Genomic DNA, 17,182 nt, shown 5'->3' with positions numbered 1-17,182 from the left:
TCTGTTAATGGGTGTCGTTGCTGATATCCAGCTCCCCCATTTTCCACGGCTGCGTCAACGAGCGCCTGGCCGATCGCACGCCCTCCCCCACCTTCTCCACGGCCGACTCGGACATCACGGAGCTGGCTGATGAGCAGCAGGATGAGATGGAGGACTTTGATGATGAGGCCTTTGTGGATGACACTGGCTCCGACGTGGGAACTGAGGAGGGATCAGAGCTCTTCAATGATGGGCGYGACCCGTTTTACGACCGATCCCCTTGGTTCATTTTAGTGGGAAGGTTGGTGAGGTTCCTCTGAGAATGGCCAAAAGGGACCAGCTCTTGCTGTAAACTGCAATGGCTTTGCCTTGTGCTACACAGATGGTCAGTCTGGCCAAAATGTCATGGCTGTCAATTGAAATTGCCAGAGATGAGTGTAGTTCAACATTTTAAATTCCCATGTCTGGKGCCATGAAGATTAAATAATAATTGAGAAATAACTCTTAGAAGGAACAAAAGAAAAGGGGCCAGAGCTTGGCTTTATCCTTCTCTGTGAATGGAAGCAGGAAAGACTTCAGGGTTGGGATGCTGGGGTCTTTATGCAGTTTCTTCAAATGCAGGACACTTGTTTGCTTTACTTAGGAAAAGGAGGGATTGAGTTTGCTGATCTTTATCAAGCTCTGATTTCAGTGTAGTGTGTTTGTCTAACCTCAGGCTTTGTCTGTAGTGAAACTTGGCACTTCCTTGATCTAGTTTTTGAAACAAAAATTACTGAAGTTGCGAGAAATTGCATTAGTCCTCTGTGATCTCTGCATTTGTGCCGTTTGTGCAATGCCTGGTAACGTGTTGTACAGAATTCGATGCTCTGGTTCAGAGGTGGGGAGTTCAGAGGTGGCAGTTTGGGAAATCCATCTGTGCTGCTTTGGGCTGCTGTCAGCCCCTGTGAGCCTGGGGCTGCTCTGTGTCCTGTTCCTGCTAAGCTTGGGAATGAGCTGAGCTCTTCATCCCATCACAAACACCTCAGGCAGCACAGGCCAAGCTGAGCAGATGCACAGCTGTAATGGAACACTTGTGCTTGCTGGCAGGCACAATTTGCTTCCCATGCCTGGGTGGGGAGGGTTCCAAGCTCTGTCCCTGTGGACACACACAGGGAGTTACAGCACTGGCCTGAGCGGTGTGAGCTCATGTATGGAGCTGTCACCTGTTGAGGATGGAAACTTTGTCCCTGTCYCGAGGGTGTTCTCAGTTGTTGGTTTCTGTTCTTCTGTTGTGCCTGCTCTGCCAGCAGGAGCTGTCAGATTGTGTAGCACCACTGAGTAGGAACCGTTGTGATTGTCCAGTGTAGCACCACCGAGTAGGAACTATTGTGGTTGTCCTGTGTAGCACCACTGAGGAGGAATTGTTGTGATTGTCCAGTGTAGCACCACCGAGTAGGAACTATTGTGGTTGTCCTGTGTAGCACCACTGAGGAGGAACCATCGTGATTGTCCTCCAGTGTGAGAATCCTGCTTTTGAACAGGGACTCACAAGTACCAGGGCTGTGTCCATCTACACAGATATTGTCCAGAGCACAACGAATAAAACCATTTTTAGTGTTTTTTGGGGATTGTCAGCAATAACAGCACAGGTCATGAAGGAGACAAGGAGGAGAAATGGATCCTGTAGTTATCCAGCTCCCTGGCCATCACAAATACTTTCTTTTCTCTCTCCGTACTATGACTGTCTTTTATTTTAACTCTTAAAGAAAAGAAAAAAGAGCTGATCCCTTTAGCCATCTCTCGTGGCATGCTGGGTTTCTTTAAGGCTGAATCTGTTTAATGGTGTGACATATCAAGCATTTGCTTTGTTTTTAAGGGAGGTGGGAGAGGACTATGGGATATTTCATTTAAATCCTGATGTGTTTATTTTAAAAATACCCGCCATCATTCTGARTTCYGTTGTTTTTGTTTTGTTTTGTTTTTTAAATTGTGTTGTTAAATTTAATTTCTAGTTTTGTTGAGTATGCCATTTTACCTCACCAATCTTTCTGCTAATCCAGCTCCCCTCTTTCAGTCTGCTGGGCTAAGTGCAGGGGGACCTTAGGGGCTGTTTGGGATCCTCACGGATGTGGAAAGAGGAGGAGGATCACCCTGAGATTTCATCCACTCCAGACTGGGCACTGTCTGATGCTGAGGCAGATGGAATGGCACTGGAAGCTGYRGTGCTGCATAAACCAGCTCTGTTTTGTACAGCACATCTGCACTTCTCTCCACCCTACGGAAGAGATGCGGCATTTTCATCAGCAAACAGGAAGCTTCAAACATTTTTCATGATGTGCTTTTCTTTCTCTAAGTTAAAATGATTCYGGTGAACAAGGTGACTGGATGGAAGCAAATTAAGGAAGAAGATAAATACATTTTTTTTCTTGGGATGGTCACATGGCAGTGGTTAATCCAGCTGAATGCTTTGGCTGTCACATACTGAGCAGCAGCTTCAAAACTTTGATCCTGCAGATGAAGATATATTTTTATTTTTCATGCAGGTCATGCCTTCACTTTCCATTAGTTTGGCTTTAAAGTGGGAAGGCTTCTGCAGTGCCTCACTTTTAGTTAGTGAGACCCTACTGTGTGCATCAAGGGCTCTCTGAATTCTGTTCTGCTGGGAAATGTCCATTCTCCCTGGCTGGAATGTGCTGTTCAAACTGGGAGTGKTTTTGTGTTGAGCACAGAACCACATTCCTGAACTGCATCCCTGAGCCAGTCCACGGGAGCAGTTCCTGTCTGAGGGGCTCTTTGTGTGGCTGATGAGCATCACCTGAGATTTCAAAGCTCAAAATGAAATGTTATGTTAGAGACAAAAAACAAATTCAGCTTCTCATTTGTCACTTGGAATCTGTTCTCCCTTCCCTGCTTTATCGGTGCTTCCCTCACTTTGGAGCAGACTGAAAAGGAATGAAATCCCATCTTAGTGAACTGTTATGTTGCAGTTGGTTTTTTGTTGTTGTATGGTTTTCTTCATTTTTTGTTTAGCTACTTTTATAGCTGTATTAATCATCCTCTTTTCTATTGCATTTTGTCACCACTTTATTTTAGTAGCATTATTTTTGTGTCTTTGGTTCATTACTGACACCTGTTTGACTTCCTCATCATTTCMAAAGAATTCATTCATCCTTGGAACAGCCATGTCAGCCTAAGGAGCAACATTTCCTTTTGACAACAGGATTGTTAAACAATAGCAGTTATAGATTACAGGAATCAATTATACACAATACTAAAGACTAATAAAAAGAACTGTAAGGAGGAAATTAGGTAAACAAATTACTGTTGTTTAGTATAATTCAATGTGCATAAATTTATTAAAATTACATAATTAGTCACTTTAAATGTAAAGACTGATAAAACTATTGGTTAAAGATCTGTGCATCTCAGTACTCTTCTGAGCTCTGAAACAGCTCACTTAGTAAATAAAAGCTTCCCTATTTCCCCTTTTTGAGAGCTGTTCTTTAGCTGGCCTGTTGCACTTCTCAACATTTAATGTTYTGCTCAAGCTAATCCTGCTGAAATGTGACACTTTATAAACTACTGCAATTCATTGCAGAAGCATGCAATAACTTAATAACTTTAGTCTGACTTTTAATTAAGAMCTATACAATTAAATTGGTTACCTTACTATTTCAAAATAGACCCTCGTGGTATAAAACTTTCAAAGTTTGTGTAAGGCAGGATCATCCACTACAGGGCCTAAATGCTTTTCCTTTTGTAAGCTGTAAATTTTAAGTGGTTGCTCTAGAGTACTGCTGTGCTGTTTCATTTGTTTTGTTTTGTTTTTTAAAGAAATAAAATGCTCCTGAAGAAATTTATCTGTGAAGACTTTACAGTCTTCCACTGTCTGTACATTCAGTCAATCTCCTAAGAAACCTAAGTGATGACTTTTGGTTTATTGTGGGTTTCTGATTATTCTGCACAGTCTTACCAACAAATATAGAAGAGAARAACATTCAATCTGTTTTTAAGAGTGTTTTTATGTGTTCAGTGCAAGTTTGAGGCTGTGTGAGCACAGTATATTAACTCCCTTTTAATTTATCATTTAAAATTACTTCATTGTTAATAATCATAGTTCCCAGGTAGATTGTGTCAGCTTCCAGCTAACAGCTCCATCCTTCACACCATGGTGCATCTCCATGCAGCATCCTCTGACACGGTGTCCCTCTGTCTGTCACTCCCTGGTGAGCCCAGTGTCCCCTGAGCTCTGCTCAGGGCGTTTGGGGGCTGCACTTGGCTTGGCCAGAGCCTGTGGGGGAGGATGGAGCTCTGAGATGGACAGAGTGGACAGTGTGACACTGGTGTGCCATTGGTGTGACACTGATCTGCCATTGGTGTGCCATTGGTGTGACACTGGTGTGACATTGTCTGCCATGGGGCACTGCCAGGGGCACTGCCATTGGTGTGCCATTGGTGCGACATTGCTCTGCCATTGCTCTGCCATGGGGCACTGCCAGGGCCGAGCACTCGCTGCAGTGGCTTTGGCACAGTTCTAACCCTGCCTGTGTTTGTCTCCTGTCCCAGGGCGTTCGTGTACCTGAGCAATCTGCTGTACCCCGTGCCCCTGATCCACAGGGTGGCCGTTGTCAGCGAGAAGGGCGAGGTGCGGGGGTTTCTGCGCGTGGCTGTGCAGGCCATTGCAGGTGAGAGATTGGCACCAGCACTGCTGAGAGTTCACTGTCATGGGCAAACGTGGGGACTGCTCATGCTGTGAGAACAGGGGATCTCTGCTGCTCCTGAAATGATCTCATTCTTTATGTCACTACGTGGGCCGAGCATAAATCACTCTTGTAATAATGCTACTGRTCAAAAGATTTCAAAATGATCATGATGTTGACCACTGTAGTTTGCAGTTGGAAACGAATGCAACACTGCTCTTTAGAACAATGGAAGATCTAAGTCAGTAAGTCTCAAAACTAAATCTAAAGCAAATAATTTCTTTCTGGCACTCAGTATAAACAGAGGACAAGGGTACATGCTTTGCTAGTTGTGGTGACCTACATTAAAATTAAACAAACTGAGTTTTAGCTCCTCCAGGGTCTGGTGAGAGCATGTGAAGAAGTTCCTGAACTGATGGTTTTAGATTTTCATTTATCTCAGTATAATATCAGAAGTAAATAGATAATGAAAATTGCTACTAAAGTTGGTTTGCATTCAAAATTCTCCTAAGTATATTCAGAATGAAACTTCATGGCTTGTCTTGTTTTCCCACACTTGAGTTCCTGATAAATAGGTTTCTGACTTGATCTTTTCCAGCTTGTAAGTGCTTTCCATTTTGGTTTCCATTATAATGAGAATTTCCATTTAGATAACTCCATGGGATCTCCCCTCTCCTCCCCAYTATTTATTTATCTTCTTTTTTCCATGTTTTTTTAGCTGATGAAGAAGCCCCAGATTATGGATCTGGTATTCGACAGTCTGGCACAGCTAAAATTTCATTTGACAATGARTATTTTGATAAGGTAAGAATTCTTCAAATTGAGTTAGAGCTGTTTGAGGGTAGTAGCTCATGCTTCTGAATAAAGAGCACGTGTTGTAGGGAAAGAAGGGGGTGGCAAAGCCAGAAATTSCAGGAGTCTGTTCCAAGCTGCTTCATTGCATTTTTCAGAGTGACTTTTCTTCAGTTGCAATGACTCGGTCTGGGCTGTCACTGGAGGAATTGAGAATTGTGGAAGGACAAGGACAGAATTCAGAGGTTACCACTCCTCCAGAGGAGATCAACAGAATGAATGAGCTGGGTAAGCAAGAAATATATAAAGTTTTTGAGAACTTATGGGAAATTCAGGACATTGTCAGTCACAGAAAGGGGTTCTGAGTGTCCTTCAAGGATATGGGAGAGGTGTTACCAATGGGTTGAATATGAGAGATCCTGGACTTTATAATTTGGAGAACTATGCTGAAAAACTGTTCTCAGGTATTTGGATCTTTTGGTTATCAGCAAATTATTTGGGCTTGAAAGGGAAGCAAAGGTTTTATGGGGCTAAACAGTCTCCTGAAGAGATATTTTAAGAAAAGAAAGGAGAAAAAAAAAAAAAAGGAAAAAATGATTTCATGTGGGATGTTTTTTTTTCTCGCTAAGACTTGAAGTCAGCCACTTTGGATGGGAAGATGACAATGGAAGGGTTCACTGAGGAGATTGGGGATCACCTGAAGCTGGGCAGTGTGTTCACATTCCGGGTGACCGTGCTCCAGGCCAGTGGCATCCTGCCCGAGTATGCAGACATCTTCTGCCAGTTCAAGTAAGAATTTGTGCTCCCTTGCATTAGACAAGGAATGGTTTGATAGAGAGAGCAAAGAATAGTGGACAGTGGAACTCTGAGAGCTTTTCAGCTGGATGGAGGTGTGGCACAGCAGAGAAAAACACCTCCAATCACTTAATGGAATTCCTGGTCCCTTTCTCTTAAGCAGGTATAAGGAATAAAGTTTTGCAGAAAGGAAATTAGGAATCAAAGTGGACTCATAAGCTGCTAGTTGATAGATGTCTTAGGGTTTAAAGCCTGTAATGTGAAAAGTTCAATACTATATTGTACATAAGTCCTTTTAAATGAAAACTGCATGACCCTTGARGAAATTGGGCCTTCTCAAGTGAAAGTGGTCTTGGGCTCCTGGGGAAGAGAACAACAGGGAATAATAAAAACATAAAACAAGTACAGAAATAGTGCTCCCACAAGACTGTGGTATTCCCAGCTTTAGGCCATCACTGAACTGAAAGTTCCAGCAGAACACATTTCCTTTAGGCTTTTAGGATTTCCATTTAGGGTTGGATTCAGAGCAYAGCAATCTTCATTGACCATTCTGTGGTGGCTGATTTTTGGTTGATTTTCTTTTTAAGCTTTTTACATCGACATGATGAAGCTTTCTCAACAGAACCTCTGAAAAACAATGGCCGAGGGACTCCCCTTGGGTTTTACCATGTTCAGAATGTAAGTAAAGCTTTCTTTTGGTGATGTCAGCACTGGGAGTTGTGTGTGTTCTTCAAGGGAAATTAAGAACAGACAATAATAGGAGTGATCAGGTGAATGATGTCATCCCTACTGCAAAACAAAAGACAGAGTGATTCTTTGTGGCAAATTTAACTCTTCTCTTTCACCTCTACTTCCTGCCATTGAATTCTGTATTTCCTTTCCAGGATGTTCAATGAAAACAGTCTGGAGTTCAGGAAATAAAAYAGATGTTTGAATAGGAATGTTCACMATSTCAGATGAACTGGATATATCTGTTTTTATGGACTCTGTTATCCTTTGGTTATGTACAGCCTCCTCTTCTCTTGCTGGAATGTCTGATATTGAGGCTTTCATTTTCTCCTTTAGTGGAGAGTAGAATTAATGCCTAAGCCAAAAGGGAATGCTTTTACCATGAGTGACACTAAGTGGTATGAAAAATACAGACTCCTAGAAGAGATTTCCTTTTTGACTGCCTTATTTTCTTTCCACACTTTTGAAATAGATTGCTGTGGAAGTGACTGAATCGTTTGTGGAGTACATCAAAACAAAGCCCATTGTCTTTGAAGTCTTTGGGCATTATCAGCAGCATCCCCTSCACCTGCAAGGCCAGGATCTCAGCAGGTATTTGCTCACTGTTCAGGCACTTGGGGCTCATGCTCAGGTCGTGCCATCTTTTGTACTCCTGAGATTGTGCACCACACCCTCACMAGCAGAGTCCTGATGGAGGTGAAAGTGCTGGCAGAGGCCTCTTTGCCTGGTTCAGTGATTGATGGAATTATTCTGCCATCTCAAACATGGAAACCAGTTCACCTTGGCAGTCCCTSTGCACTGGGAATACTGGGAACTTCAGCAGTGAGCTCTGGGAAAACCTCAGCACTGCTCAGGATTGGTAAAGTTAGAACAGAAAAAGAGCAGAGCTTAGTCTGGGAAGGGTCTGAGCCCACTCGTTTTCCTGACAGGTGACATTTACCTGCCTTCATAGAATTGGGAGGATATTTTTGAGAGACAGAACTAGATGTGTATGCAGGGATGCAGTGTGTGCACATTTGTGTGTATTTTTTATGTTTAGCTGCCTCTGTATTGATAATTCTTCTCGTTTCTCCATAGCCCTCCACAGCCTTCTCGAAGATTCTTTCCTCCCCCTATGCCACTGTCAAAGCCAGGTGAGAGCAGCTCTCCAGTTCTGTACATCACAGGTTTTGTTCTGAAAATGGAGGTTGTAGTGTATTCCTGAGGTACCCAGGACATGGAGGAATTCAGTGGAGTGAGTGGTGCAAAGGGCATTCAGTCTGTCTGTGCTGGCTCTGCCCTCTTTGTGTGTTTATTTTTATTTCTTATCTCCCTGCAGAAAGTGCTGCTTGGTTCATGAGAGGGTAGAATTTCATTCCTGAGSTGTTGACCATATCCCATGAGATGAGGCTGTGGCTCTTTCTGTGCTTRCTGAGCACTTGACTGGAAATTTGCTTATTCATTAATCTTTTCATCTTTTTGCTCTCTCACATTGTCTTTAGTGAGCCATTTGTGTTGAAGTGATCCTTGGTTTTCTTTGCTTAATTGGAATAATGCATGCTGAACTTTTTTGTGGTTTTTTTTTCCAAGTCACCTTTAATTTCCTCCTTCTCCATCTTTCTTTCACCTGCACATTTCTCCCATCCTTTTTCTGTGTGTGTTCCATTCCTCTGCAGACCATGAAAGGAAGATTGAGTTGATTAGGTACCTTATGTCTGGCTATGTGAACGTGCATGTGCTGAACACGCTGTCTGAGCACGCCACCGTGCTGGCCTCCTCTGCTGTGGCTGCTTTCCAGGATGGAGCTGAGCAGCTGCCACCTTTTCTCTTTCTGCCTGTCCCCACTTGTCAGAGTGAGCGGGCTCCTAAACGAGATGGTTAGTAGCCAAGCTCTCTCATGGATGTAGAAGTAGTTCCAGAATGTGCTGCAAAATCCCTTTTTCCTTTCTCATGTAGTAGTAGAAGCTGCCATGAGTGTGGTCATGGAAGGATGATGCTGTGCCTAAATTTAGGGCTCTTTTAGAGAGAACCATGCAGTCTGTGGACTCCAGTGTGCTGGGAATCACAGATTTTTCTGTGTCAYTGCATCTGTTCCCTGAATCTTCTGAGACCCCTGATTTTTTGTGATCCTGGGATGAGAGATGCATATGAAAACACAGCCAGGTGCTTTAGAGGAAACATTCTGCTGTGTTCTAAATAGGTTTCCTTTTCACTCATCTTCCTTTTCTGCCACTAACAGTGCTGTTCCTCACTTCCATTCATATTCTATTTTATTTACATAAAAAAGATCATGCTGGTTATTGATTATGCCAGAGCAAGTCAGTGAGAATGTCTAGAACCAAGCTTTAATTTTAGTTAAGTGTGTCATTCTGTTGTTTCTCTCTTCTGGTGCTTTTGAGCCTCTCTGCTTAGCAATGACCTGAGTGATTTGTGTGTGTGCTGTTCCTCTGCTGTAGTGAGTTCATGTGCAGCTGCAGGGGGTGGTTGGGTGTAAGAATTACAGCCCTGAGTGAAGGGTACACGGAGGAGTGAGGGTGGGAGAGCCTGAAGAACATCTGAGCAGGGGAAGGTTGGGAGAACAATTATTTGGCTTAATAAAAGCAGTGATGTTAGTGTGTGAAAGCAGAAAAAAAATGGAAAATCAATTGCAGAGTTAGAAAAATCCCTGTCAGAGTATACATGAGCTACTTTTAGAGTGTTCCCATTTACAAAAATGTAATGAGATAAGAGAAGGCATGTAATGATAACTAAAAAGTATAATGTGAGTGTATGGGAGGGAGTGTTAGGTTATTCCTAAAATTTAAACTATCCCATTATTTTTTAACATGATTTATCCTACCTTTGTATGAAAGCAATTAAAGAGGATCTGGCTTGTAATAATCACTAATACCAAGAGATAAGGAGCCCAGAAACGTACTTTGGCAGGATTAAGGCTCTGGACTAATTCTTGTTCAGCCTTTTTACTTACACAGTATCTTTTCCAAGTGGTGCAGGAGTCTGGCAGTTTGTAACATGAAGAAGTGAAGACTGAAGTTTTAAGTTCTATTTTTTCTCCTGTATAGGGMAGGTAAAATGTTCTTTATGGGTGAGTAATGCTGCAGATGAACTGAGCAATTCTAGATCACAAACTGCTAAGCCATAAAGCAACTGATGAGCATTTGAGGAAGCTTCTTTCACGTTCCTGTGAACCCCAAGTAAGCTTTACTTGTTCAGTTTTTGTAAACAAKCCTTTTTTTCTTCTTTCTTTTTTTCCTTTAAGTGCCAGCTACAAAGCTGAATACCATGAGCAAGCCCAGCTTGGGCCAGAGTGTGAGCAAATACGACCTCCTCGTGTGGTTTGAGATCAGTGAACTGGAGCCAACAGGGGAGTAAGTCCTGTATTAATATTTGGTGTTTTGAGAACAGTGGTTTATGAGATTTTGGGGTTTTTTTTTCCCCTTTGTTCAGACCATGCTGATATTTAGCAGTTGTGATGGGTGGGGGCCTGGCTGGTTTGTGGTGATGGGRTGTCAAATCTGCTGGCATTAGGTGTCCCATGGGAAGGACCAAAGTGATGGAGTGACATTCTTTCATGTCTTTCCACTGTGAAATTCCAGGCACAGCAGCTGAACAAGTGCCTGGAAAACTTAAACCTTGTGTGGGCCATGAGTTTGGATTCTTTAGGACACTGGAGACTTTATCCTGCAGAAGTCCCAGAGCAGGCCCTGTTTTGTGTTCATCTCTGCTAGAAAGAAGGCTTTCCCTGGCAGGTCTTTAGGGATTATGTTGAGAAGGGAATTGCACAGAGTTTTCTGTAAGTCTTCTGCAAGTACACAGAAGCTGCTGTGCTGATTGTTGCTGTTGTTCACTGTCTCCCCCAGGTACATCCCTGCTATTGTGGATCACACGGGGGGCCTGCCCTGCCAGGGGACCTTTCTGCTCCACCAGGTACTGCAGAAAGCTGAGGGACAGCAAATGCCATCCCTGCAGGGAGGGAGGGAGGGGATGCTCTCCTGTTTGCCTCTCCTGTTTGCCTCTCCTGTTTGCCTCTCCTGTTTGCCTCTCCTGTCCCAGCTGGGCAGTGACAGTGCAGGGTCGGGATCTCTCAGGCTGGGCTTGGCTCTGCTCTTTGGGCTACCAGGAGATGGTTTGGACCCCAGGATTTTGCTGTCCACGTTGTTTATCACTGGGCACCCCACTCATGGAAGAAGCAGGAACCTYTGGGTCCGGATTTGTGCCCTCAATGTTCTCTGACATCTCTCAAGGGCACAGAAGGACCCTGGGGACTCAACTTCMATTTGCTCTCTCTCACTGCACGTGGTTGTGCCACATAATCTGTGAAGTGACTGTACCTCAGTGCATCTTAAAATGTCTCTTATAATTCTTAATAATAATTTGTYTTTAGCCAGATTATAAAGATAATCCTAACTAAATACGGTTTATAGGCTTAAAGTTGTGTTTCTCTTACTCTGCCTTTGTCAGTGAGGAGGGGAAGCATTTAATTTCTTTCACATATGAGAATATAGCATCCCTTCAAAGTGGATTTTAGGGCCCTGGAAGAAAGAGGTGTTTGTTCAGTTGCAGACTGGTTTAAATGATCTTATTTCCCTTCCCTTGTGCAGTGTAAGTGCAGAGCAGATGATGTGTGTGTTTGTGAATGTTTCAGCAGTGTTTTGTCTCTGATCTCTGCCAGGGGATCCAGCGCAGGATCACAGTCACCATTATCCACGAGAAGGGCAATGAGCTGCACTGGAAAGATGTGCGAGAGCTGGTGGTTGGTGAGTAAATGGTGCTGGATCTCGCTCTGTAAGGAAGGAAGATTATTATTGGCAATTTCTCTTTGTGTCAGATTCTGTCATTTTTATGAGCATTGCCTGTGAGAWGAGGATTTTGAAAAAGATCGAGAGGAAGAGCTTGAATTTTACAACTTCCACTTTCAACACTTGTTAATCTTGTAGTCTGAAATGATATTTGGGAGAACAAATTCCTTTTGTATTGCAGGTTGAATTTTAATTGATTCCTCCTCCTCTTTYCAGGGCGTATAAGAAATAAAGCAGAGGTAGATGAAGCTGCTGTGGATGCCATTCTGTCTTTGAATATTATCTCTGCAAAGTACCTGAAGTCCTCTCACAGCTCCAACAGGTAAGGGACTGAAGTGAGCACTCCAGCAGGAGTCTGAAATGGTTTGATGTACTGGCAGGATGTTTGGAAAGCTGGGAATGTGACTGATTATTGAATGTAGAATTCCATGGGCACAGGACACACAGACAGAGAATGAATGTCACCCTAAATTCTTGGTGATGCTGARATCTGTTGATCTCTGTAGGGTTTCCTGATGATGCATCTGAATTGCTTTCCATGTTTATGGACCATAAAGGGAGAATGGAAAGGAACAGCTTAAGGGAGCCTCAGGATTTAACCCAAAACTTCTAAACTGCCATTAAGGTTTGGTGCTGGAATACAGCACTAAAGTACAAGGATGGTTTTGGGAGATGGTGGAATGGGGTTGGGGCCCTGCTGAGGGATCTGTCTTATGTTTGCTCATTGTCTGCAGACTTGTKTGCTGTGGGGTTTTTTCACTTGGTTTTGTTCTTTTATGTCCACTTGTTCTGTTCCTCTCAGCTGTTGCTTTTGTGTTGTGCTTTTGGCTGCACTAACCAAAGCTCTTTCTATGTTTTACAGGCTCTTTCTTGATAAGGATATGCCTAGGTATTTTCTGTTTGCTTCCTTTGTRCATAAAGGTTCTTGAGAATAGAATGCTTTATGGCCCATTTGCATTGCTGCCACTTTYCTCTTAGCTTTACTGAATTCTCTTAGCACACCTCTTAGCTCTTCCAGAAGTAGCATTCCTCTTCCTCCTCCTTTTCCTCCTCCTCCTSTTCCTTTGTGTCAGAGGTTCACTCAGGTACAGTTCATGGGGGACTTGTGAAGGTGAACTTTCCTTCTTCACATGTAAGAGAATTGTCTTTCTGGTTCTCTTAATGTGCCATCAAATCTAGACCGTTTTTGTAGTCCCTGCTATTTTCCTCCTTTGTTCTGTATCAAAGAACTAAATTTGGAATTGCTCACTGTCTCTGGCTGTGGTGGTGCTGGTTTGAAGTGCCAAGCCAAGGGCTGAATGCTGTTACCTGAATTGCCCTGCTCAGATGGCAGTGATGCTGTTCAGCCTCAGCTCTGGGCTGGGTTTGCATTGAAGTTTAACCCTGTGGTTGTCACTCCTCAGTTTAACAGCAGCCAGAGGTGCCAGATGTGCAGTGGGGGCTCAGGTTGGATTCCTGGTTCACCTTCCCARAGGGATCACAGGGAAATCAGGCTGCACAGTCTGGGCCCCTTTGCACTCTGCTTTCTGTGCTCTGCCTCTGCAAAACCTTCAGTGCTCCAATTCACCACCTTTCACTAATGCTAAGATCAGGTTTAACTACAATTGTTATCAGAAAAGGGAATTCTTGGGAGCTCTGAGATCAGAGCTCTTTGTTTCTGCCACGTCTGTTCTTAGGCTGTTTCGTGTTTCTTTTTGTTTTGCTTTGTATTTTGTTATTTCTTCTACCCCTTCCCTGCTCTTTGTCCTTTGTCATTMATTTCATTTTCTGTTTTTCCAAGTTAGGAATTAGTACAGAAACTCTTTAGAGAGATAACTTACTTTAAAAAATAATATACATGAAGCACTTTCTTGCTTTCAGTATCACATCATTTGGATTCAAAATGGGATAAAAAACAGTGAGAGGATTTGGGAGGGAAATTATTAAATAGAGGTGATGAAGAATGAACACCTTCTGTTCCAGTTACCAGTGTGGAAAGGTTTGGGAGTTCCTGAACAGGGGCCCAGGCCTTCTTTCCAAAGGGCCCTGCCTGAAATCAGTCCCTGCTGTGCAAAAGGAGAAAGCTCCTTTCCCTCAGCCCTGCTGGAGAGGGGAGAGTGCCCTGATCTTTGGATGTGAATTGTGGATCTGTGCTCTGGGTGATTCTGTCTCACCTTTTACCTGAACCTTCTGGATTGCTGGGGTAGAACTGAGGGAGCTTTCAGCTCCTCTCTTTCCAGGTACCAAACTGAAGAAACCTCTTGAAGTTGGTGTTGGATCTGCAAGTTTTCACTTGAAGCAAGTAGGACACAGAAAGATTATAGGACTTAACCCACCTACCAATCATCCTCATTAGCTGTCAGAAGCTGCTGGTTTTATAAGRCTGGTACTTAGAGGGATCTCTTCTGTAGCTCTTGTTAGTCCAAAAATATTGTGTGGAGTGTTGCTTATAAAAAAGAATCCTCCCAAGCACTTCTGAGGTCCAGCTGGGCTGAATTGCMCCTGAAGCAACAGAGATGAATTTTCTGTTTAGAAACAGTTGTTCAGTGTTGCCTTCTCTGTAGTGCTGTGAGAGGTTTTGTTTTCTGCATTCCCTCTTTTCTCTCTTAGATGAGTCTTTTTCATAACAGGTGATGGTCTCTTACATGACACTGTTTGAGACAGAAGTAAATAATTTTGGMAATGAAGAGAAGGTTTTTGCTTCAAGTGTGTGTCATCCACGTCACTGGAGGATGATGTTGGGGAAGAGGCTTTACACTGAGTGATGAGAGGGAAGCACAGGAACTTTTACTATTGAGCTTTACTGTCCTTTTTTCCAGGACTTTCTACMGGTTTGAGGCAGTTTGGGATAGCTCCTTGCACAACTCCCTCCTCCTCAATCGAGTGACACCMTATGGAGAGAAGATCTACATGACCCTTTCTGCTTACCTGGAGGTGAGTGCCTTCTCCTGGCTCTGAAATATCTGACACCGTGTGCACCTGAAAGAAATAGATTCTAAAGTGATTTGAATCCTGAAGCCAGGAAAAGTATTTATTCATCTTCTGAGAATTTACTCACAGTTAACATTTTAATGTCAAGGTATCACTACCCTGCAACACGAGAGAAATGGGTGACCTTACCTTTCTGTGCCTTGTTTAATCGATGTATCTGAAAATCCTCTGAAATCTGTGAACCTTGCTGTGCAGGTGCTGATGTTACAAACAGTGGCTGCTCTTGGCTTTGTGTTGTTTTGTGTAGCACCATGGTTTCACTCATGAGATGCATCAAGAAATGTGATAGTTCAGTTGCAGTTCTCTTTCAAGGAGCACATATGAAAACCCCTCAGCAAAGACCAAACAGAAGGAATTTCAAAGCTGAGGGCAGCAGTGTAACTTGGCAGAGTTGGCTGCAGCCATCACTCCTTTCTGCTGTTCCTTTAGCTTGACCACTGCATCCAGCCTGCTGTTATCACCAAGGATGTGTGCATGGTGTTCTACTCCCGGGATGCCAAGATCTCACCCCCCCGCTCCCTGCGCAGCCTCTTTGGCAGCGGCTACTCCAAATCTCCAGACTCGTGAGTTCACTCACAATTTTGCTATTGATGTTTTCTGTCAGTATTTCTGTTTKCTCTTAGAGAATGTAGTTTAGTTTTCTTTATTTCTTACTTGAAATTCTACCTACTCACAGGTTCTCCAGTCTGGTTTTGAAGGTTCTTTCTTGCATTTATTTCAGTGGAACTCTGATGGTTTCTCTCTTTACTGACCTCTTTTCCAGTTGGGAAGAGGGATCCATTTTTCAAGCTTGCACACAGATGACCCTGATCCTGACCTGGAATTTACTGCAGCAACTGCTCTCCAAGTCCAGTGCAGGGTGGGGGGAAACATGGGGGAAATGCCATTTTTGGGGATCTTGCAGTTTGTCCTGGCTGTTTCGTGCAAGAGTAGAACTGAGATCTAGTTCTAACTAAGAACTGTACTTAAAATTCCACTTTGGGAACCACTGAACTAAAACTGAAGCACTTTATTTGAGAAGATAATCAATAGTGTGCTTTTGTTTCTTCTGCTTTCCTATGAACAGCAATCGAGTGACTGGAATTTATGAACTGAGTTTGTGCAAAATGGCAGACACAGGAAGTCCAGGTAAGCAGTGATTTGGGGGTTCCAGTGATAAATACAAAATACTGCAGAGAATTTCCAAGGCAGAATGGAATAAACATTTCTGCCCTGATGGGAAGCAGTTCCTGTGTTTCATAAGAGCAATGGAACGTTGCTGTTCCCTAAAAAACTTACTCAGGCTTTTACTTTAGACTYAGGCCTGTGTTTACCATTGAGGATTCACTGGAAACTTGATGTTTTCTAACAAAAATCTGGGTAACTCAGGAAACTGAGCTCATGAACCTGAGTTTTAGACTGAGGGGCACAATCCATGGCTCATAACACTTGAGACTGGGTTTTGCAGCATTAGAGCTTTTTCTTGTCTTTTGAAGATGTTGCTGATATTTGATGCAAGCTTCACCATTTGGAAGGAATGTAGTTCATGGTGTATCTGTGTATTTTTCTTCTAAAATGTAGAAACACAAGAAATTCTTGTGTTGAATTAGACTGAGCAGGAGTTTGCATTATCTTGGCCAATAGGAAATACCTGAGTGAAGTAAGAARACAGGACTAAATCAAATATCTTTGGTTGTGTATTTGCAGTTAAATCCTTGTGTTGTGTATTTCCAGCCAAAGAGCAGAAATGCTGGTTCTGTGCTAATTGCTGATTGTTTGGGGGTGAATCCCTCTGGCTGTGGTTTTAACACGTCTGCTGGTGTTTTTGACTGCTCAGGAATGCAGCGGAGGAGGAGGAARGTTCTGGACACCTCTGTGGCTTATGTGCGTGGAGAGGAGAACCTGGCAGGGTGGAGGCCCAGGGGTGACAGCCTCATTCTAGAGCACCAGTGGGAACTGGAGAAACTGGAGCTGCTGCACGAGGTGAGTGAAGAGACCAAAGTCAGCACTGAAATAACTCACCCAGCAGACAAGACACAAAGTGTGTGGCTGGCTGCTGAGTAGAGTCTGCAGCTCAGAATCTCAGTGGATTCAGCAAAGGCAAATTCCATTTCCAGTGCCATTGTAAACTCCCTTCCCTGGGGAAAATTCCTGGTGTGAATATTAAAAGGATTGCTAAGAATTCAGCGGACGACGGCGATTTCTTCTCTTGCCAGGTGGAAAAAACCCGACATTTCCTTCTGCTCCGTGAGAAGCTCGGTGACAGCATCCCCAAGTCCCTGAGTGACTCCCTGTCCCCCAGTCTGAGCAGTGGCACTCTCAGCACCTCCACCAGCATTTCCTCTCAGATTTCCACCACCACCTTCGAGAGCGCCGTGACACCGAGCGAGAGCAGCGGCTACGACTCGGCAGACATCGAGAGCCTGGTGGATCGGGAGAAGGAGCTGGCCACCAAGGTGGGATGGGAGCAGAGAGGTGACA

At 43.6% G+C, this 17,182-nt stretch overlaps 1 protein-coding gene across 1 annotated transcript in view; it reads left to right on the top strand.

Moving 5' to 3' along the window:
- The window catches only part of LOC130579305 (kinesin-like protein KIF1B), a 24,486-nt gene that overhangs the window by 5,045 nt on the left and 2,259 nt on the right, over positions 1 to 17,182 (top strand). The window contains exons 5-21 of the mRNA XM_057375991.1: positions 32 to 280; positions 4,525 to 4,643; positions 5,377 to 5,462; positions 5,609 to 5,738; positions 6,080 to 6,239; positions 6,833 to 6,923; positions 7,447 to 7,565; positions 8,052 to 8,107; positions 10,213 to 10,321; positions 10,814 to 10,880; positions 11,626 to 11,710; positions 11,969 to 12,074; positions 14,551 to 14,665; positions 15,152 to 15,285; positions 15,789 to 15,850; positions 16,539 to 16,684; positions 16,918 to 17,157. Of these exons, the coding sequence (XP_057231974.1) occupies positions 32 to 280; positions 4,525 to 4,643; positions 5,377 to 5,462; positions 5,609 to 5,738; positions 6,080 to 6,239; positions 6,833 to 6,923; positions 7,447 to 7,565; positions 8,052 to 8,107; positions 10,213 to 10,321; positions 10,814 to 10,880; positions 11,626 to 11,710; positions 11,969 to 12,074; positions 14,551 to 14,665; positions 15,152 to 15,285; positions 15,789 to 15,850; positions 16,539 to 16,684; positions 16,918 to 17,157 (2,074 nt within the window). The remainder of the gene's footprint in view (positions 1 to 31; positions 281 to 4,524; positions 4,644 to 5,376; positions 5,463 to 5,608; positions 5,739 to 6,079; positions 6,240 to 6,832; positions 6,924 to 7,446; positions 7,566 to 8,051; positions 8,108 to 10,212; positions 10,322 to 10,813; positions 10,881 to 11,625; positions 11,711 to 11,968; positions 12,075 to 14,550; positions 14,666 to 15,151; positions 15,286 to 15,788; positions 15,851 to 16,538; positions 16,685 to 16,917; positions 17,158 to 17,182) is intronic.

The sequence above is a fragment of the Malurus melanocephalus genome, unplaced genomic scaffold (assembly GCF_030028575.1).
Source record: "Malurus melanocephalus ecotype Western Australia unplaced genomic scaffold, MMel_1.1 scaffold_266, whole genome shotgun sequence".
In the NCBI taxonomy this organism is placed as follows: Eukaryota; Metazoa; Chordata; class Aves; order Passeriformes; family Maluridae; genus Malurus; species Malurus melanocephalus.
This window is presented reverse-complemented; position numbering and strand designations above follow the sequence as displayed.